General features: G+C 39.9%; 1 protein-coding gene across 2 annotated transcripts in view; it reads right to left on the bottom strand.

The window, feature by feature from the left end:
* Positions 1–24,150, bottom strand: part of TBCK (TBC1 domain containing kinase) — a 1,512,759-nt gene that overhangs the window by 455,964 nt on the left and 1,032,645 nt on the right. For both annotated transcript variants that reach the window (XM_044061297.1, XM_044061298.1), the window contains one exon: positions 12,190–12,351. In XM_044061297.1, the coding sequence (XP_043917232.1) occupies positions 12,190–12,351 (162 nt within the window). The remainder of the gene's footprint in view (positions 1–12,189; positions 12,352–24,150) is intronic.

The raw sequence follows: 24,150 nt of genomic DNA, 5'->3' as shown, positions 1-24,150 counted from the left end.
ATCAGTGTGGGTCTGCCCTTATGCACTTTGGTATATAATATCACTCCTTCCATCTTGTTTACACTGAAGGGTGCTCTCATCTTGGAGGGATTCAAAGACTGACTCTCAATTTGCAATCATTAATGAACTTGGTTAGCCAGAGGCCTTTGGCATCCGAGAAGTAGATGCCAAAGAAGACAACTGGGCCTAGCACAGAGCCCTGAGGGACTCCACTGGTGACTAGCTTCTTTGTGGAGGTGGCCTCACCGATTCTAACCTCCCTGGGGCCTACCAGTGAGCCAGCTATCTATCCAGCCTGTTACAAAGGGGTTTATACCTAGTACTGTGAGTTTTCTGACAACGTTCAAGTGGGGTATTATATCAAATGCCCAAGCTATATCTAGGTAGGTAGTATGTACAGTTTTCCCCTCATCCATAGCCTTAGTGACCTTTCCAAATAAGTCCACCAGATTCAGAAAGCATGATCTTCCTTTAACAAACCAAAACTAGGATGGATCCAGTGTCTGGAAGTCTCCTATGTCCTTGCTGACAATTTCCGTGGCTTTGCAAATAATACTAGTCTCACTAAGGGTCTGTAGTTTCCAAGATCTGTTGAAGGCCCTCACTTATGAAGGGGCATGACTGTCGCAGTTTCTTAATTCATGTGTCCCAAAGCCTGTTTTAAGACTATAGTTAAATAATGACTCCAGGGGTCCTGATAAGTCTTATTTTAGACTATTCATGAGGCATCCTGGGATGTTATCAGGACCCATTGAGGCCACATTCTTGGCTTTAGTGAGAGTAGCCAGTACATGCTCCCTAGTTATAGTTAGAGGGGTAATGTTTGAAGGTATTACTGGGGGATAGTTGGGGATGAAAGGGGGTAAGTTAGAACTGAATTTGTCCGCTAACAGGTTCACTATATCGCCAAGGTCAGTGAATGTGGCACCATTTATCATCAGTTCAGCATATTGCCTTGTGATGCCCTTCATGTACCTGACATTGGTGCAGAAGGTCTTATGGGTATCTTTCAAATGAAAGGATAGCTTAATCACAAAGTTGGCTTTGCTTGACCTAATTAGCACTCTTAGTTGCCTATTTACTTTGATCCATTCACAATCACCCTCCCGTTTCCCATTTTTTTTTCTTTTTTTTACACATGGGGTCAGGGTGTCACTTCAAAAGTGACAACAATCTAGAGCCAGGGTTCACACTGTCAGGTGGCTATACTACTGCCATGGCTGTTATTCCATAGCACACACTCACACCTACGGCCAATTTAGTGTGTCCAATCCAACTGCATGTCTTTGCAATGTGGAGGAAACCCACTCAAACACAGGGAGGATGTGCAGACTCCACACAGAAGGCACCCCAGCCAAGAATCGAACCAGAAAACCATTTGCTGTGAGATGACAACACTACTTACTGCACCACTGAGAGAGTTTTAATCTTTATAAGAATTTCCTTTCCTGATTTTTGCTATATTTTTTTTCCTTTTGTTGTATATCACGTTGAATTTGGCACACTATCAGGGCAATTTGTTTCTGGGGCTAGTTCCGTGCTTACGTCTGGAAGGTACAGCAACTTCTATGCAGCCACTGACAAGGACGTAGAGAGTTTCTGAGAGCAATTAAGCATAGGTTGGTGTGTTCTTGGGGTTTGGAGGAGGCACTGAATTTTTAGAAACCATCACTTAATAAAACAGGTAATTTGCCTTGGAATACTTCCTAACAGGTATTGGTTTTAAGGGGATTATGGAGCTGATTTTGATTCTGAAGGTGACAACTTTATGGTCGGACCTTACCAGGGAGGAAGATGAGGCACTGAGGGGGTGCACCATTCTCCCATATTTATGAACATGAGGACCAGTATGTTGGAGCTTCTGGTGGACATATTCACTGTTTGATCAAGGGTGTTTGTATTCACGAACTCCATGAATCTCTGTGTCTGTTGATCTGAGGCTGTGTAGGATTTCCACTCTATAGAGGGGTAATTAAAGTCTACCATAAGTAGGATGTTAGGTTGGATGGTAAGTGTCTCCAGCATGTTCAAGTATGCACTGTGAGCTTTATGGGACATGGAAGGTGACCTATTGCTGGCTACGATATAGTATGGCATTTTGTTTATGGTGATCTGCATGTGAGGGAACTCCAGCATGTCATCTTGTTTAACCACCCCAGAAGTATACTTGTTACTGATGTATATTGAGACAACTCCACTGTCAGCCTTTGTCTGTTCAGCTACTGGTCTAAATCTATAGAGGGCACTGAAACCTTGCAATGACAAGGTACTCTCTGCTCAGCAAAGTGTGTAGTCCTAGCCTGCATTACAGAACTGTTTTATCTGTATCCAGTGCCATCCAGACAAAGTTAAGTACCTTTGATTGCTAAATCCCACTTAAGTTATTTTGCATGATCATTTATTTCTTCCCTGCTTTTAAGTGTGCATTTCACTGAATTTTTGGTAATAAAAAAGGATCTTCTTGTAACTATTACTGTTTTGAAATTACCTTCAGCATGGGATTTCCAGCTAGTTGTTTAAGTGGTTTGTGTTAGCATTTCAGGACAGGACAGTCCAAAGAGAGTCAAGATGCTTCCTCTTATAATTTTGGCTTCCTTGGACACCTAGTGAGGTGGAAGCTGAAGATAAGGAAACAAGGACAGGCCCAGTCTATGGAGAATTTTCCCTAGCCCAAGACGTACAAGAGCATGTAAGCTCAAAGTGAGAAGGGAGCTGGATGGAAGCTGTAGCAAGTGTGAGGGGAGACAACTATACCATGGAGTCCAATATTAATGGAGTGTTGGTGCCTGAAACCTGAATGGTAATGAGGACATCGATGCCATTAGAAATGAACTGGTATTAAATGGTATCAACACTCACAGGCCAGTTGGATCCACTGATGATGAGACCATAAATAGTAATTACATTGCCAACCCCCATCAACACCGAGGACTCAAATAATTACAATGTCAAGGTCTGAAATGGTGATAAAGTGACTGGCACCAACACGCATCCTGAGTCTCCAAAATGGAGTCCCAGAACTAAAGAAAGACTTAGCAATAAAGGAATCAGTGCAAGAACAACTAGCAGCAATGGTAGAGCTGATAAAGAAAATGGGGGGGGGGGCACTGATGCTGTTGTTAGGTGAAGTCAGGATCTCTCAATATTGAGGACAACAGTGGCTGAGTGCCCTTGGTCTCTTGAGAACTGACAGAGAAAACAGGCCCAATGAGGATGGTGCCAAAGCAGCAGGAAGAAAAACAATCATCATCTGCCTTTCATCTCAGCCTGCAAAAGCCTCCAGTATTTTAGAACAGTCTGTGCCAACTGTAACACTCCTCTGGGAAGCAATGGACCTGGTAGACCCCATGGATCTAACACAGAAGGTCTAAAGGAGGACAGTCTAACCAGCAAAGATGCCAAATCTTGAGACACTCTTTCATGCTTATGAGACTTCTGTCTCTCAGTGGTTTCAGTCACTAATGCAGAATAGCCAGAAGTACCCAGATTGGACACCCTGGTGTCTCTTCCGTTTTTTTAATAAGAACTGGAGAAGATGAAAAGGAGAAGGTAACCCATCGACTCTTTGCATTCCTCTCAGTAGTAAAACCTTAACTTATTTTTCTTGTTCTACAAAGTATGCTTATTGAAACTTGCGAAAATATTCCATGGACTTTCTGGCAATAAGCATAAGGCTTAAGTCAGTGCTCCCATGTGGCCCCTTAAAAAGGGACACTTGTGTCTACTGGGGTTACCAGGTTAACAAATGAACATTAATAATACAATGCTGTTCTCTTAAGCATACATTACATAAGATATGACAGTCTAATTGCAGAATTTTATGCCTGCAATTAATAAACATTTTAAATCCTGAATGTTCCAACATTACTATTAAAGACAACAAAATGCACAAAGCATACAGGAAAACAATTTTGCAAAACATAAAAACAGCAAAAAAGAGATGAGTCACTAAGAGACAGGAAGGGAAAAGGGTGTGGAATTTAGTTGTGGTCTGAGGGAGGAAAACTACAATAACCATCTTTTATTACAGCTTTATGACCAAAAAATACCACTAAAATGGAAAGATATGATCTGAATACAGTTAGTTACCCAAGTCTGTCAAAAGATGGACATACTAAGCAATACAAGTAAATGCTTTGGGCATTTGAAATTGAGGATAAGAGAAGAGCATCCTGCACTTTGACAAGAAAGGAGGAAGGCAACGTTTTAGTTGCTGAGCTGACTTGAACCTGCAGTGCAAGTACTAGAGTTTGAAAAGATGAGTATATCTTCCTAGATCTTCAGTTTTCGGCTTAATCTCAAATATTTCACTCTGTTTTTTCCCTGTATCACCAGTTCTGAACTACTTTTGGACTTATTCCTTTTTTACCTTATATTTGCTGTATTGTATACAAGAGTTGATCATTATACTGTTTGGATTTTTTATTCACTTTCTGCTTTACTTTTTCCATCCCTTACAAAGTGAGAAACTCTGAGCAATGTTTCTGTAATACCTGTCAACAATTCCCCACACCATTTTTTGAATCTTTTATTCTTTAAGTAATAAACAGGGATATTATAAGACAGCATGCTAAAAACCATAACAGCAAGTGTAATAACTCACACAACAAAACATGCATGCCCTACTTAAACACAAACTCTGTCTACCCTATTAAGAATGCTGGAACAGCGAGCAACAGTGCTGTCATCAAATTACATAAGAAATACTAACACACAATGCATACGACTATATTAACAAAGACTTTGTCCAAGCAAGTCCATGACAAACTGTCTTAAGTTTCAAAGTAAATAGGGAAGTCACAGCACTGTTCTCGTGGCTTGTTTCTCGCTTGAAACTCACTTTTAGCTCCTGCAACATTTTGTACTACTGGCTGTTTTATTTCCTCAAGAGTTTTATACCAAGAGAGACATATTTTCACCTTCGCTTCTTCATTCTGTTGATCTAATCACCACTCGCTTCCTCTGTACCAGCCACTAACTTTTTTTTCATCCAGTGTGGGTCATAACCATATATATACTGCAATTCCTATTGGAGATCTAAAAAAGATCTCATCTCTTGCAGAAAAAAATGTCTGGATAAAACTATGGAAATCAGAACTGCAATAATGACTCTCATGCAAACTGTTTTCTCTTACGCTTGGTTTGTATAGAACAGCCATTTTCAAAGCAAACCTTTTTTTTTTCTTTTGGTATAACTTTTATCAGGCGTACAAAGGACAGATAATATTTCAAACCAAAAATGTCAAAGCTTGTTACAGTATGTCAAGTATGACCTGCAAACACTACAGGCCCTGGGCAAAAAAATATGATGCACTCTCTTGATTTTGAAACAATAGGCCTGTAAACCAGTCCAGGCTGAGAACTTTTCTTTCATAATGCAATCAGCTTTTTCTTTTTTTATGGCACGCCAATCATCTAACCATTTTCACTGCAGACTATATCATCCTGGTTAATTTATTTTTCTTTTACTTACATAATTTACTCTACTAGGTTAGCATTTTGCTCCTCAATGGAGTTAGGGTACTTAGTTATTTTTTATTTATTTATTTAACATTTGTTTACTGGGAAAGTCTGACTTGGAACAGAGCCAATTTTCAGCGGAGGCCTGGGGAGAAACGCTCCAGATGTATGTTTTTGTAACATGGGAGGAAACCGGAGTACCCGGAGAAAACCCACATGAACGGAGGGAGGACATGCAGACTCCACACAGAAGGCACCCCAGCCAAGAATGGAAATGGAGAACCTCTTGCTGTGATGCGACAACGCTACAGCTGTACCACTGTGCCATCCAAACTATGTCAGCATCCCCTTTACTCAATTGTTCTATAAAATTTGCTGACCTTAATTATTCATTTCATGAGTTTTAGCCAACATCTATTCCCAATGAATCTTAGGAGAATGAAAGGAGTCGTGGTCACTGCCATTTATTCCAGGTATAACAGCATCCTTCTCTTGATCTGCCATGAGTTCAGTCAGATAATCTAATCTAAAACTGCTGAGAGACTGGGGTATATGCTTTTTTCACATTTCACAACATTTGTAATTTATATCAAGCCTTCATACTCAAACACCTTTCCTTGATTAAATGTTAAAATTTTGAGAATAATTTTTTAAAACTAAATAAAACCTACAACAGCTAGAGAAGACATTTCTCAACAATGCACCATTACTAGAAGACAAAGACATAATTCCCTTTAAGATAAATTTTACCCAACAAATTTTTAGTGTACAAACACTGAATCACTCTTCCAAAGTTCCTTAGCAATCACTGTCTATGTTTTCAATAAGGCCACTAAAACAAATAAAGTCTTCTGCAGTTATAATTCAAGAGAAAAACTTTACCCACTCAGTTGAAGCTCACCCATCTAGATCCACCATAAGCACTGATTGGCCACTTCTCTACCTTGTTGCACATGTTAATTACTACTTAAATGTTTTACCTAAAGAGTGCTTCAGCTTCAAAACACTTTCTGTCCAACAGCTAAATAGGGACAAAAGGTTCTCTGAGTAACCTGGCTCTGGGACACACAAGGGTAAAGCCCTGACTGTAACCCAAATAACCAGAGATCGCTTACTGACTCAGGTGGTAGAAGAACTGGGGTAGGGGGCAGGAGAGGCATAACTTCCTGCTGATGTGCCTATCCTAGGGGTAGAATTTGGTGCCTTCCTAGCTATCGATCATGCTGGTGCAGGGTAAGCACAGGTTGGTATGATCATGCTGGTGCAGGGGTAAGCACAGGTTGGTATGATCATGCTGGTGCAGCGGTAAGCACAGGTTGGTACGATCATGCTGGTGCAGGCGTAAGCACAGGTTGGTATGATCATGCTGGTACAGGGGTAAGCACAGGTTGGTATGATCATGCTGGTGCAGGGGTAAGCACAGGTTGGCATGATCATGCTGGTGCCAATTTAAGCACAGGTTGGTATGATCATGCTGGTACAGGGGTAAGCACAGGTTGGTAAGATCATGCTGCTGCAGGCATAAGCACAGGTTGGTATGATCATGCTGGTGCCGATTTAAGCACAGGTTGGCATGATCATGCTGGTGCAGGGGTAAGCACAGGTTGGTATGATCATGCTGGTGCAGGGGTAAGCACAGGTTGGTACGATCATGCTGGTGCAGGCGTAAGCACAGGTTGGTACGATCATGCTGGTGCAGGCGTAAGCACAGGTTGGTACGATCATGCTGGTGCAGGGGTAAACACAGGTTGGTACGATCATGCTGGTGCAGCGGTAAGCACAGGTTGGTATGATCATGCTGGTGCAGCGGTAAGCACAGGTTAATATGATCATGCTGATGCAGGCGTAAGCACAGGTTGGTATGATCATGCTGGTGCAGGTTTAAGCACAGGTTGGTACGATCATGCTGGTGCAGGTTTAAGCACAGGTTGGTACGATCATGCTGGTGCAGGGGTAAGCACAGGTTAGTATCTATCAGCAAAGCCTCAGTTGTGGAAGGGGCATGTACATGGTTACCCAACCCAGGGTTAGTGGCTCTCTCAGGCTGCATGTGGAAGCATGGGTGTTCCTGCATATGGAGTGCTGACACCCCCACAGTAATGCTGGTGCTTATGTCACTAGCAATGGGTGGGGTTCATGATTTAAAATGAAATCCCCTCAAGGCTGCCTCCCTGACAGCCATGTCATGCACCACGCTTTCCCTATACTGGAGCAAATGAGCGCCAAGCTATTGCTCTACCAGAGAAATAACGAACAGCCACGGCTGTGGCATGATGGTCAGCCATGACAACCTGAGAAATTGCTATGAAGTGGACAGAAGTAGGACAACTCAAATTCTTCAGCTCCACAACCACCAGTCAGGCTCCCTGCAACAGAAAAAGAACTGTCTGTAATGTTACCCTCTTGTACCTGACTCTCACGTGCCATATTCAGAAGAGGTAAATACAAAATGGAATGCAGAGTTCCAGACTGTCATTTTGGGGAGGACTAGGAAAATCCTTTACTATTACTCCCACTGAAAAATAAAATGAAATGTGCCTTCTTTATAACTTCCTAGCATAATATCTACTGCAAAACTCTCTTTGTCTTAATTCTCAGGAAATGGGATGCCTTGAGAATAAGTTGAGGAAGGGGTCTATCTGACAGGGATTTTATAACCAGATGTTAGATCTCACTTAAATCCTAATGTGAGGAAACCCTGCTCAAACAGGAACAGTAGTGTAATATCCTGCACTGTACCCCAAGGGTCAGTGGAATGGTGAGCACAGATATAAGTGACTAAAAGGAGAAGTATGGGATATGTAGTCCTATGCAAAACAGGCAAAGTTATGAAAGATTCATTTAGCAGAAATTTACTGTCTAAAGATACAAAAAAAAAAATCAGAAACAGACTGAGTATTCTTCTGGACTTTGGGCTATGCATATCTTTGAGTATACTAGTATCCTTACTAAAGGGTCTTGCCTTCAGGCATTAGCTTATACTGGTATAGAACTAGCTTGTACTTTGCATTTTATAAAAGGAAATGTCTGGTCTTGCCCTGAAAAAGACAGCAAAGTGGAATCTGTGGAAACATGCAGGTAACTATGCTGGTTTGCCTCTACTTGCCCCTGCATTCAAGCATGTATAAAAACAAAGATGGCTCTAGATCAAAGGAAGCCTCAAGAGATCTAATTTTGACTAAAATATCTCTTGATAAGAATTTTTCAGCTAAGCTTGTTTTCTTTCCAATACTACTAAACTACATTACATTACGGATAATATGGTAACACAACAAGCTGGTTTACACATGTGCTGGTTAGCCAGGCATAGATGTTGAAAGCTACCATTGCTTGAATTGGTACTTGCGTATTATCGCAACCACATTTTGAATGTGTCATAATTTTTGGCATTATGGACAAACGAGTGTTTGTGTTTTGGCAGGGGTGGCTAATGCACTGACCAGCTATTTATGACACTGGGTATCACCAGGGAGCATTACTAAGACCCAAATTCCTCTTCCAGCAGGACGTCCGTTGGCGACATTTTTTTAAAATGAAACCATCGACACAATCGTGCAAACAGAACACAGCAAAACCATGTAAATGGAGTATTTACTCCAAATCACAATTACAGAACAACCTCTGCATATGTAAACACAGATGAAAATATGTACTTCGGGAATGACTACAACTGTGTTTCTGTTGGCCGTGTACCCAAAAGTCCAGCCAGAAAATAAACAGATGTACTCCTTTCAAGCGATGAAATTTTCTGAATGGATGCAATGACCCGCCTTTGCAGCACATTCCCTTCACCAGAAATGTTGTAAAGGTTGAGGGTCCTGACACCAGCCAAAAAAAGGGGTAAAAGGTAACGTCTGCAGACATGAAACTTTTAGCAGTAAGCACACAAAACACGGGATGACACTCCCGGGGGCCAGCATGGTATGTACAGGATGGAAAGGGAAAGCTGATGAAGTGAATTTCTTGGTTTTCTCAACCGACTCCCAGAAGTAGCCAGTACATTTTCTTCACATACCACTGGGCTCGTCTCAACTCCGATTTCCAAAACAGTAAAATATCACATCCAGGTTACTTATCTGTCAGAAATCATGACATTAAGGAAAATAACTTGTTTGTCCATAATGTCAAGATTTATGACAGATTTCTAACCTGGCTGCGAGACAATCAGAATGTGGTTGCGATAATACGTAAGTACCCTTGAATTACCTACCTTTCTATTGCATTACCTACCTCAGGTTCTTGAACCAGGGAAAATTAGCTACATGTTGACATTCATTTTCTAGTTAGCCAAGAACATAAGTGCAGCTAAAGAAAGATGGTCATTCTACTAGATAACTCCATCTTCTCAGCAATAGCATCATACATAATTTTTTTTTCTTTTTATCAATAGCTAAAGAAATATTAGCAATCTCTTCCAATCCTTGCCACTGCGTCACTTTTATCAAGGCTGCAGTGTGTGAAACCATTTTCAATCATTTTCTTAGTTTGTATAGCTACTGTAACATACTTTGTCACTTTTAAACCCTTTACAGAAACTCTGGTTATACAATCTCTGTAAGGGCTTTTAACTTTTCATGCAAGTTTCTAAAAGATATCTAAAAATGAGAATGCTCCAAGTATTTATTAATTCTTGAAAAAAGCAGGCTGTTATCAACAAAACAATTTTACGCAGTTTATCCTATATACATCTCTAAAATAACTTCCTCACTTCAGATATCCACACTACACCTCATTGAAAGTGTTCAGACATTCATTTTTGAAAGCTGCTGAAAATTACATTTTTGATAAATCATCATTCTTGTCCAAGATATTAAAAATCAATACCTTAAGCAGAATAACTGTGGAATGGCAAGGATTGGAAGAAACCTTCATCAGTGACTTGAAACGAAACAGGTATTGTTTTTAATTCAGGCTTCATTCCATCACTATATCAAAAAATTCAAATTCCATGAGAGGCAGTATCACTGATTTTACTCAAAGAATGTCTGGGGCCGGAATTATTTTAAGAAACATCACTACGGACTGCCAAATTTCAGAAGGTTCTCTCTCTCACTCTCCCAAATCAGGATACTTTCTCTCTTTCAGAAACATTTTTAGAGTTAACAGAAAAAGCTTTCTTGTCAGGAAGTAATTTCTTCTTGCGGCTAATCAGTTCTGTCATTACAACATTAAATAAGAAATATAAAAAAAATACAATAATTTTTTTCAACTGAAGAAATCCTCTGAAGTTAGAATCTATGTAGAAACATAACTGCAGCTCAGTGAACAGTCTCATAAAGGAGGTTGTTTCTGCTAAATTTCAGTTGAACCAGTGATCACCATAACAGGCAGCTAATATACTGCCATTGGTTAATATCCAGTAATAAAAAGCATTTTACATGGCTTAAAGCTGAAGCTTCTCCCAAATAAATGTGCAACAATGAAAACAAGAAAATGTGATCTGTCTTTATTTTACATGCAGCAGATGACTTATATCAGTGCTTAGTTTATCCCCCTCCAAGAAAGCAACTTATTTCCCTGGACTTTCTTCTAAATGTAGTTTTTGTAAGGCAGAGGAAGGAAATAAATTGAATACTTTTGGTTTTGCGAAATAATCAGACAATCTGAAATTCATAAATGGCAAACTAAAACAATTTAATATTATCAAAGATGACTTAACTTGTCAACAACCAGTTGTAATGAACTTAAATTTTTGGTTCAGTAATGGCTGCTTCATCTTTTTACCTGCTTTGATCCTATTCTGTATTACCATTAATTTGAAATAAATAACTGAAAACGTATGTATTTGGGGTATTCGCATTTTCAGATAACTTTTAGGAAAGTTTCGCCATCATGATCAAAACACACCAGGAGTGTTTATATTCTGGGACATGGACACCTACAAAGTCATTGATCATTGCTAAAATATCCTTTGATTGCATCAAATGATGAATTAACAAAATGCTGATGGTAGAGCGTCCCCTATAAGCAAGCAAACAGTGGAAGTCAGAACTTCTCTGTAAACGGAGATGAAGGAACTTGAGTACAGTAAAGTAGACAGGTCTAGTAGCATTCAGTAAGGTCTCTGACTACAGTGATGGGCACAGCTCTGAAAGAGACAGGTAAACTTCCTGTGCCTCAATATGGATCTCTGAAAGATTCACTAACAAAAGAGCTATGATGGCAGTACTTCATTATTTACAAGAAGCACTGTTTTTTTGCCTTCTAAGCTTTCCTTTTTCCCTTTGAAAAGTCCGAGGGCATTATGAAGAGCAAGCCTAGTCCCAACAATGCAGAACTTCGAGGTATAACCATACCCTAAAGTAAATACGTATATAAATCCATATCCTACTCAAAAGTCTCCTGGCCAAAAGATCTGACCAAAGGCTAAGATCACCTTGATAAGGTTAAAACAAAACAAATCATACCTAAATGTGATTATTTTTCAACAGCAATTAACAAATTACAGAAGGTAGGATACTTCTATCTTCAATAAAAATACCAGGAAAGAATTGTGTGTCTGTAAGCATGTCTCTTGATAATATTTACTCATCAGTGACAATGTGTTAGCCTAAGGAAGACTGCCTTAAGAAGATGCTTTTGAATAATTATTGTAGAAAGGCTCTGCTAGCAATGTGTTCAAAACAATATAAGGACGTGTTAGGTGAGACTGCCCCAGAGAATTTTCTCATTTATGTGAGCTTAACACATCGTTAACATGAGAACCAGAACTACAAGATGAAGTCTTACCTGGTAAATCAGAGAACAGCAGGATGCATTCATTGAAACCATTGGACAATAGTCTATCTCTCAACTGCTGCAGGATGGCAACACCAATACAGAATGGGAAGGAGGAATTGCCCAAAAGCAGAGTATCCCAGAGGTGGAAAATCTTGTGCAAAGGAAATACATCTGTAAAGCAACACAAAACCATCATCTGTCAGAAATGAATGCTAAAGTGCAGTGATAGCTAACCAAAGGAAAAAAAACAATAGATTGTGAGGGCCAGAAAAAATGACTAAACACATACATCAGACAATAGCAATACAATCTGTAACAATGGAGTAGTATTACTTTATTGTGCATATGGACTGTGAGAATTTCACTGCTCAAAGACTCAAACATTTCTGCTCTGGTACCTTGTCTTGGTTCACATGTCATGAATGGCAAAATAAACATATCAATCCATTTCAATAATAAGACAAAAACCAACAAACAATAGAAGACTGGTTATAGGTACTCAAATTAAAAAAAATAATATCATTAAATAATATTACAACATTAAACTCCAAATACACATTGCACAGAAAACAAAAAAAAATTACACCGAAATAAAGGCATGACGAAAGTGTTGCACCTGCACCTATGTTACAACAGTGCAAATAAATAGCAATGTGTCTTATCAGACTAGAGGCAAACTTAATCCCATTCCATAACTACCACTGTTAAAATATGAGACAAACTATGCAAATATGAGTCAATATGACATCCACATAACTCATATATTTTATATGTAGCCCTGCAGTATATGGATTTCCTTCTGCCGACCCAAGTCCAAAAGAAAAATTTGGCCTTATTCTTAACATAGCTTTGAATGTCTTGGGATAGTGCACTGATTGTATACTTTTTTTTCAGATAACAGCATAATATAGGATATACAATAATATGTAACTCTTAACTTCAGAGGTTGGAAATGAGTGGTCATGGAGCATTACCATGTCCAGGATATCAAAAAAATGTAAAATCAAATGCTGCTTTGCCATTCTGTTTATGTCCCAGTATATCTGGCAAAACATTACCAAATTGTTAGTATGGTTCTCAGACTGTCACCAATAACCATTGTACTAATCTGTCTGCTCTTTTTATATCATACTCTAAGTGGAAGTGATTCAGAAAATAATGTGTGTCTGCAAGTAAATATGTATATGTGCCTATTTACCTGACTTGGATAAGTGTATAATGTGTGGGTTCCTATTACAAGACCAAAGACGCATTCTTTCAAATGCGTCTTGGTCGAACATAAAAGACTGAAAAGGCAAAATATCGAAGCGGCTTTTAAGCAAATTGTTTCCCTGGGAAAGAATTTGCTTGGCCACTTCGTTACTTTGCTGTTTTTGGCACTGTAGTGCAGTCTTGGAGTTGGTATATTTAAGTAAGGGGGGTGTGGGGGGGGGCGAAGCCCCCCACTTAATGTAATGTTTTAAAGTATTGTTTTGTTTGTTTTGTTGGAACAGCGATTTTTTTTTTCCTTTGGAAAAAAAATCGCTGTTCTAACAGTTCGACATTGTAAGCTTTCACTTACATAGGGTCGATTAATCACCGTTCGCTTTTTTAAGCATTCAGTGACTTAATATAGACCCCAATGTATGTGTGTGTATGGATTCACTTCAGAATTTTGAAATTCCAAAACATCAAATTTCATATGACCGAGACCATATGATCAATGTTCTGGAATATTGAAATTCCAAAACAAAAAAAAAAAAAAAAAACCAATTTAAAAGTTTCCTGCACCAACCCACACCCCCGCTACTTAAATATTCCAACTCCGAGATCGCACTACAGCAAGGAAAAGTGAAATCTCCCATTCTGCACTGTATGCAGATCTCCGTCACAAAGTCAGGATTCCAAAAGTTCGATCATATGGTCTCGGCCATATGAAATTCAATCTTTCAAGATTTCGGCATTGTGAAGTGTTCCCGTCTGTGTCTATATATATCTATATGTTTTCATTGTGCGTACACCTTATGCAAACCAAATCACTTCAAATGTGGACATATCATTTATTTATCTCTTAACCACACTGTGAATTTATGGCTTAATAGTACGCAAGCTAGTTAGATAAGTATAAAATGAGGCTCAAACTTCATTTTTTAAACTCTATTGCTTACTAAACCACTCAGCAATAAATTAATACACAATACGTTAGACATTAGCTCAGCTGACAGACCTCTGATGTTCTGACTAGAATAATCTGAATGCCATAACCGCAAGCACAATATTTAAACTAAAATGCACCCAAACTTTCTCTAAAACAGGTACCCACTCTTTCCTTATTTTATGTGCATACACGAAATTTAATGAATAACTGTATCTAAATGATTGCAATTATTTACTTACTTAAACCCTACTTGAATGCCAATAATGTTGTGCTGTCCTTTAACCAAACTTATAGATTACTTACGAGAAACTAAGTGGTGGCCAGAACAACCTCCTTACTGACAATGATTGCAATGGGTTATGTAAAGACAGGGTTATGTCAATGAGGCATTTGTTTGTGGCTTTGTTGCTGCTCTGCCCACAAAATGACGTGCTCTTCATTTCTAATACAATTTAGTATAAAATGGCACAGTCTACTACAGGGGATGTTCTAAATGGTTGCTCACCAAGCAATATATGTACAGCACGAAATAGATGGAAAGAATTATCAGTGATCAAGAGTGCATAATTCTGAGCTTTGTGCTGAATCTCTAGGGCACTTCTGTGTTGTCTCAAGTTCAAAACATTGCTTCACTCATAAAAATGGTTCTTCAGTGCCATCCACATTACAATAAATCCATAACCATATTAAAAAGATTAAAGCAAGCAAGTATGTAAATGAATACATTTTCAAAATAAAGTGCTCCCCAATGTAAAAAATGTTGTCATCATTATAAATTCACAAATGAAACCACAAGAAATTCTTCCAGCAATCACAATATATAAAACAATTGACTTATAGTACTGGTATAAGTTTAATAGAACTTATAATAAGCACTTTCACCAAAAAGGCCTCATCAGCTTAAAGCAATCATTGTGAGTTATAGTAAACTTACACCAGTGCTGTGGATATTGTTTTTTTTTTTTAATCATTGATTTTCAAACTCTTTAGCTGGTGTTTCAAAGGTTCAAACTTCTGAACAATATCAGTTTGTGTGTGTGTGTGTGTGTGTGTGTGTGTGTGTGTGTGTGTGTGTGTGTGTGTGTGTGTGTGTGTGTGTGTGTGTGCGAGCTCGTATTTATTAAATTTTCATTGGTTACTACGAATAAATTTATCTGTGTTTTTATATATATATATATATATATATATATATATATATATATATATATGTATACACACACACACACACACACACACACACACACACATACACCCACTAGTACTGACATCCATCAAAAGTTTGAATATTTGAAATATCGGCTAAAGAGATCAAAAATCAAATTTTTCCCCCCACTCCCCTGCAAAATAATACTTTTTTGTATTCATCTTTGTGATCTGAAGTTGTCTTTGATGTGTTAGTGTAAGAGTGTAAACAACAACACCCTCTACATACAAAATAATAGCTTCTCTAAGCTTTTAAAGATTTTTATTTTATGCTTTTTTCTATGCTTGTTCTTTTTTTTTTTTTTTTTTTTTTTTAATCTTTGTGATGTGAAGTTATCTTTGATGTATTAGTGTTCAAACTATTTAAAGTTCAAGCACTAGCCACAGACTAATATATCAGGAGTGTGTGTGTGTGTGTGTGTGTGTGTGTGTGTGTGTGTGTGTGTGTGTATGTGTGTGTGTGTGTGTGTGTGTGTCTTACTTAATAATCAGTGGTTTACACAAACAATATTTGCTTGAATCCTGTTTTCTGTTTACATTATATATATATATATATATATATATATATATATATATATATATATATATATATATATCTGTGATGAACGTGCCCTGGCCCAGCAATCAAGGAGCCTAAGTCCTCACCACTAACACCAGGGAGGGCGTCTCATATAAGAGGAAAGGATAACAAATACACACAGTAAAGTACAATTTCCCTTAAGTGCACACAGAGATCACAGTCAGTCTGGGGCTGGTTGCTCCATTGCTCTCCAGGTCCCCAATAAGACTCCCCACTGGCATAGCTATAGGGTCCAGATCTCAACCTAGCTGGCAAGCTAACCTCCAGTACCCTCTCTGTCCCATCAGTGCTTCATGTCCCTGCCCAGGTAGCTGACACACCACACACACTTTGAGATAAGTATTTATAAAACTTCACAGACACTCCTGGGAAAAGCAGACACAGATTCTCCAGCTGTGCCCCTTTACCCAGACTATACGGTAGTAATTTCTGCCACCACCAGCTAATACTTATCAGCTACCCAAAGGCCCTTAAAATGGTGTCCAATTATTACTGTGCAATATTGTTATCCAATTGGTAATGTGACTATTCAGTCTATGGCTTATTAGAGTGGCTTATTATAATAAATTCTATAAATATGTAATGTACTCTAGAGCTTACTTATCTCTACACAAACCAGCCATAGGTAAAGGTTTTTAAAATATTTAATAATAAATAATTAAAACACAAGGCAATACTACTACACCACACTGATATCTAAGAGTTCAGAGATCACACAGAAACTTAAAACAATACAGTAGGAAAGTTCTGGTATAAAAGAAAAACACTTGTCTAACTTTCTTCTAAGTTCCTAGCTATTACTACAAGAAAACATACTTCTAAGACACTACTTACATAAGACAACAGGCAGAGTGCTGATACGTTAGATATCAAGATCAAAATGCTCTCAGACTCTCTCTGAACAATAGTTTTTAAACTCACTAACAAACATCTTTGCTAGGGTCCTCCCAAATTACATCATTTTTGACACTTAGGTTTTCCCAGTATAAACATTACATCATTTTGACACTTAGTCTGGAGTTCCCAGGCAAAAAGGCTACATTATTTAGCAATCTAACACCTGCAGAGGAAACTACAACAATAAAAGACATTTTACATGTACACTCTAGTAATTATTCCCTAAGTTAAAACAACGGAAAGAATGTGTTCAACCAGCCACTTCGGCACCACTATTTAGATCAAAAGGGTATACAAGAAATATTTCTAACTTCAAAAGAACATTTGAAATGCTTGGCTTAGTTTTCCTTCCAGCAGTTGGCAATGTTGAAACAATCTTTAAGTTCACATTTTACAGTGTTTTCTTTCATTTAAGAACACAAGTCTGTATTTTACATTTATATATACAAATGATAGAATTATGTATCAAATTTTATTTGACTAGGCTGGCAGCCTTCGCCCATCTTTTCCCAATCTTCACAATATATATATATATATATATATATATATATATATATATATATACATATATATATATATGTATATATATATCTAAGAATACAAAGTAATCTTTAACATGGATCTTACATTAGAATTTATGACAGTCTATTTTAGCAATTTGCATGCAAATATCACTCTGGTACAACTAGTTTTCACTTTTTTTTGGTTTGTATATTTATACACACACACACACACACACACACACAGACACACATATTTGTTTTTAGTATCAAATGAAAATGTAATAAATATCTATATCTAATACACATGCACGCACGCATACACACACACAAGCACACGCACGCACATACGTGTAGAAGGTGGATATAAAAAGTATACACACCTATGGTAAAATGCTATATTTTTGTGATATAAAAAATGAGACCACAATAAATCATTTCAAAACTTTTACCACCTTTAATGTGACCTATAACCTGTACAATTCAATTGAAAAACAAACATCTGTTAGGGGAAAAAAATATAAAAAATAAAAAACATACAATAAGCTGGTTCCATAAGTGTGCACACCCTTAAACTAATACTTTGTTGAAACACCTTTTGATTTAATTACAGCATTTAGTTTTCTTCGGTACATACCTGCTATCAATTAAAGAGACTCTGATTAACCCCACATAAAGTTCAGCTGTAATTCTAGGATTTTCCTGACATTTACTCAGTAGCCTGCTACAGCAAAAGCCATGGTTCATGGAGTGCTTACAAAGCATCAAAGGGATCTCATTGTTGAAAGGTATCAGTCAGGAGAAGGGTACAAAAAATTTCCATTGCATTGGATATACCATTGAAGACGGTCATCAAAAAGTGGAGAAAATATGGGACAACAGTGATGTTGCAAAGAACTGGACTTCCCTCCAAAACTGATGAAAAGACGAGACAAAAACTGGTCAGGGAGGCTGCCTAGAGACCTACAGCAACACTGAAGGAATTGCAGGAATTTCTGGCAAGTACTGGTTGTGTACTACATGTGACAACAATCTCCCGTATTCTCCATATGCCTGGACTATGGGGTAGGGTTGCAAGACGGAAGCCTTTTCTTACACAGAAAAACATTCGGGCCTGGATAAAATTTGCAAAACAATACAATATATCAAGTCTCCCAAAGCATTTGGGAAAATGTGTTATGGTCTGATGAGACCAAGGTTGAACTTTTTGGCCACAATTCTAAAAGATATGTTTGGCACAAAAACAACACTTCACATCACCAAAAGAACACCATCCCCACGGTGAAGCATGGTGGTGGCAGTATCATGCTTTGGGGTTGCTTTTCTTCAGCTGGAACTGGGGCTTTAGTCAAGGTGGAGGGAATTATGAACAGTTCCAAATACAAGTCACTTTTGGCCCAAAACCTTCAAGTGTCTGCTAGAAAGCTGAAGATGAAGAGGAATTTCACCTTTCAGCATGACAATGACCCCAAGCATACATCCAAATCAACAAAAGAATGGCTTCACCAGAAGAAAATTAAGTTTTGGAATGGCCCAGCCAGAGCCCAGACCTAAATCCAATAGAAAATATGTGGGGTGACCTGAAGAGGGCTGTATACAAGAGGTTCCCTTGCAATCTGACAGATTTGGAGTGCTTTTGCACAAAAGAGTGGGCAAATATTGCTCAAGATGTGCCATGCTGATAGACTCCTACCCAAGAAAAAGTACAGTTTTGTACCTACCATAAATGTAGATGTTCGAAGATCCACATTGCTGCAGTCATAACCTGTGGGTAGTCCACTGTCCTCGGTCGGCCCGAATACCAAAGAGTTAGGCTGGCGTCGGTCATGGTCGCTCAGATCTGACGTCAGTACGCCGTGGTACTAAAGCACATGACCGACGCCATATCCTCAGTCTTTCTTGCCCCAGATGTCAGAAGGCCTTAAAAAGAAAGGCCATAGCCCAAAAATAGAAAAATACCCAATCACCAAAATAGCAACAATAGATACACCACAAACCACACAGCCACCCCAAACTACAGAGGGGAAGGAGGGAGGGTAAATTAGACTGCAGCAATGTGGATCTTCGAACATCTACATTTATGGTAGGTACAAAACTGTACTATGTTCTTCATCTCACATTGCTGCAGTCATAACCTGTGGGTAGAATCCCAAAGCAAAGGTAAAGGGAGGTTGGTAAAATCAGATAGCATTAGGAGCTGCTAACATGCCCTGTAAAACTGCAGTGGCAAACCCAGCCCTAGATTTAGAATAAAGAGGAAGATGGTAATGTTTAGAAAAAGTGTGCACTGAACTCCAGGTAGCTGCCTCCAAAATATCTTTAGTAGCTACTCCCTTAAAAAGCAGTAGAAGTGGCAGTAGCCCTAGTGGAATGAGGTCTGATTCCAGCCGGAACCTCCTTACCATGATGAGAATAACAGAAAGCAATGCAATGCCCAATCCACTTAGAAATAGTTTGTTTTGAAACAGGTTTTCCTTGAAATCCCAAGGCAAAAGAAATGAATAACTGTTGGGACTGCCTGAACCCTTTAGTTCTGCTCAAATAGTAACGTAACTGCCTGTGAATGTCCAAAGAATGCAAAATTTTCTCCCCCTTATTTTGGGGATCAGCATAAAAGGTAGGCAGATGAATAGATTGGTTTAAGGCCACATTAGAAACAACTTTAGGCATAAAAGTAGGATTAGTACGTAGAGAGACCCTATCCTTATGAAATATCAGGAAGGGTTCAACTGCCATTACAGCCTGTAATTCAGATACCCTTCTAGCAGACGTAATGGCCAACAAAAAAGCAGTCTTCCAAGACAAAAACTTCAACTCTGAAGTAGCTGCAGGTTCAAAAGGAGGTAAAGTGAGCTTTTCCAACACAAAATTGAGATCCCAGGAAGGAGTAGGAACTCTACGTGGGGGTCTTATGTTCTTTGCCCCTCTAAGAAATTGCTTGAACAAAGGGTGAGAGAATAATGGTGGGTCACAGTCATAGTGAGCCAAAATGGCTGCAGCATGAACTTTAACAGAGAAGAAAGACAAACCCTTGTCTAATAATTCTGTAAGATACTGAAGTGAAACACTCAAATTAGGCACTGAAACATCATAGCTCTTTGTTCTGCTCCAAAGAAAAAATCTCCTCCATTTATCAGCATAAACTTTCCTTGTACTAGGCCGTCTGGCCTCCAAAATGACCTTCAAAACTTGTTGAGGAAGCTGCAACCCCCCAGGGTCTAAAACAGAATACGCCAGGCTGTCAGATGCAGGGACTGAATCCTGACATTGCGGAAATGATTGCCTGCCTGGGACAAAAGGTGTGGAATTGATGGCAGAGGCCAAGGAGGCTCCCGTACTAAAGTCCTCAGCAGAGGGTACCAGTGCTGCCGTGGCCAATCTGGAGCTATCAGAATCACGCAAGGCTTGTCCTGCCTGACCTTTAGGAGCACCTTGGGAAGGAGAGGCAGAGGAGGAAAGGCATAAACGTGAAGGTTGTTCCAACTGAATGATAGAGCATCCACTTTCCAAGCTTTTGGGTGAAACAGCTTTGTGCAAAATTTTGGCAGCTGGTAATTCAGTGGAGAAGCGAACAGATCTATGTCTGGAGTCCCCCATGCCACCGTCAACTGTTGAAAAACATGAGGATCCAATTTCCACTCGTGGGGATCCACCATCTGTCTGCTCAAAACATCTGCTAAGGAGTTCTGTGCTCCTGGCAGAAACCTTGCCTGAAGAGTGAGGTGCAAACTGAGAGCAGTCTCCCATAAGATCATAGCTTGTCTGCAAAGAGGGTATGAATGGGTACCCCCCTGCTTGTTGATGTACCAAATGACTGTTGTGTTGTCTGTCTGAATCAACACTTGTCCTGGGCGAAGTAAATCCTTGAAAGCCATCAGTGCAAATTGGACTGCTAACATCTCCTTCATGTTGATATGCAAATGCTGAAGTCTGGCAGGCCACGTGTCTTGAACCCATTTTCCTTTGAAGTGTGCTCCCCAAGCCATGTCTGAGGCATCTGTCGTTAAGATCTGACTCGCTTCTGGTCGGGTCACAGAGAGTCCCTTGTTTAGGTGACATTCCTGAGCCCACCACAAAAATTCCCTTTGGATGCAAGGTATCATCTGAATGACAGTGTCCAAATCGTGGCAGTGCTGAGTCCATACGCTCTTGAGATACCATTGTAGCTTCCTCATATGCAGTTTGGCATTGGGAAGCACTAGAATACAAGATGCCATGAACCCCAAGGCTTGAAGGACTGTCCTTGCAGTCAGCCTGGACCGTAGAGCCAATTGCTGAAAGTAAAGGGTAAGCTTTCTTTGTTTGTCCGGGGTCAAAAATGCCATCTGAGAGGCTGTATTCAGTCTCACACCCAGAAAGCACATGTCCTAAGAGGGTACTAGACTGGACTTTGTTTCGTTCACAGAATACCCTAGGCACCTTAACACTGCCATAACATACTGTAGATGGTGAAGTAGCTTGACTTTGTCTTGAGCCAGAATCAGGCAGTCGTCCAAATAAGGATAAATTTGTATTCCTCTTAACCTTAAGAAGGCTATTACCGGAGCCAGGACCTTTGTGAACACCCTGGGCGCAGTAGATAAGCCAAAGGGCAATGCAGAGAACTGATAATGTAAAGTCCCAGCCCGAAAGTGCAGGAACCTCCTGCAAATGGGCCTGATAGGAATGTGAAGATAAGCCTCTTTGAGATCCAGAGTTACCATCCAGTGATCCTTGCCTAAAAGAGGCAGAAGTTGTTGCAAAGTTAACATCTTGAATCTTGGGATGTCCAGGTATGTGTTGAGAATAGACAAATCCAGAATTGGCCTCCAAGTGTTTCCCTTCTTTGGTACAAGAAACAGGCGAGAATAAAATCCTAGTCCTACTTCTGACGGAGGGACCTCCTGAATAGCCCTCATTTTTAGAAGTAAAGAAATCTGTTTGTGAGCCTCCACCTTTTGCTGAGAAGGAACGTCTGGCATGTCTTTGAAAGGAGGCAAGGTGTGAAAGTAAAACTTGTAGCCTCGACCTATAATGTCCAACACCCATTTGTCCTGAGTGACTAAAAGCCAATTTTGCCTGAAGAGTGCCAACTTCCCTCCCAGAGGAGCTGCCAGACAGGAGGGATCTGGCAGCTGGAGATACAGGTCATTGGGTCTGTTTACGAAAAGGCTGGCCCCTGCCCTCCCCAGAAGATTGTGCAGGGAACTCCACGTCCTAGGCCTAAATGAACCTTGAGCCTGAGCTCTGCCCCTACCACGCCTAGATCTGCCCCTAGACTGTAAATCAGAAGAAGGATAAGCCCATCCCTTAGTAGGCCAATTTCTGCTAAACTTAGGGGGCTGCACCTGTAGAAAATCTTTAACTGTTTGCATAGACTTAGCTTTGTCCTCCATTTTCTTCAAAACTGACTCCACAGGTGAACCAAACAGAACTTCAGACTGAAGGGGAGCATCCAAAATTCGAGCTTTAACATGCTCTGACAAATTCTGATCCTTAAGCTAGGCGTGCCTACGAAGAACTGATCCAGTGGCAGCCACCCTGGAAGAGGCCTGAAGAGCATCGAAACCACACTGCAAAGAATGCTTACCCACCTGATCAGAGGCATGAACTAAATCCTGCAATTCCTTACACTCAATGCCTTCTGCCAGAGCATCCACCTTCAATTTCAACTGACTTAGGAGAAAATTCTGGTACTTCAGCATATGAAACTGACAATTCAAAGCCCTCATTGCTAGAGTGGAAGAGGTATACACTTTTTTACCCCACCTATCCAAAGCTCTAGAGTCTTTATCCATAGGAACTGGATTCTTCACAACAGAAGCCCTGACACCCTTAGGACCCTGGCTAATAGTCTCCGGGTCTGCTCTCGGGCTCTTATACAAATATTTATGAGCCTCAGGCACTCTGTAATACCTGTCTGGCTTGACCGGGGCTGGAGGCAAAGAATCAGGATTAAGGGAAGCTTCCGAGAAAACATCCTGAACAACATCCAAAACAGGGGGTATAGCCAAGGGCCTGTGCTGTGGTAAAAACAAAAATTCCCTAAGCCTCTTTCTAGAGTCTGAGAAATCCTGACCTTCCCACTTAAAATGCTCTCTCATGGAATGCAGGGTTTCAGAAAAAGAAAAATCCTCTGGTGGGGAAGCAGAAGGACTAGAATCCTCTGCATCTGAATCAGAATAAGGAGGAAAATCCTGAATGTCTTCAGCCGAAGACTCCGAATAATCTGAGGAATGCTCCAATCCTTCCCCCTCTGGCTCCACCCTAGGCCTCTTATCTGGAGGAGGCAAAGAACCCCTGATTAAGGTAATTAAATCTTCTGCCATTTTCAGCATATGCTTCTTAGGTACAGAATCCGCAGAACTAGGGCTGACGCCAGAGGAAGATATAAACCAGGCCTGACCTTGGAAGGAACCTTAGAGACAGAAGTAGAAGGCCTAACCACCTTATGCAAAGAAGGGACTACAGTGACCTGAGAGGCCCCCTCAGCCTGACCCGACTCCTGAGAGGCCACATCCTGCAAAACTAAAGGCTCCCCCTGAGACTCAACTGAAACCTCGGCCGGATCCACAGATTCCACCGTAGTTTCTAAAGAACCGGCGTCCGTAACGGACGACTCATCCTGCTTGGACTTTAACGATTTTTCCTTACGCTTCTTAGCGGTAGCGGGC

This window comes from Protopterus annectens, chromosome 2.part0, assembly GCF_019279795.1.
Source record: "Protopterus annectens isolate FY-2018-M chromosome 2.part0, PAN1.0, whole genome shotgun sequence".
NCBI lineage: Eukaryota > Metazoa > Chordata > Ceratodontiformes > Protopteridae > Protopterus > Protopterus annectens.
This window is presented reverse-complemented; position numbering and strand designations above follow the sequence as displayed.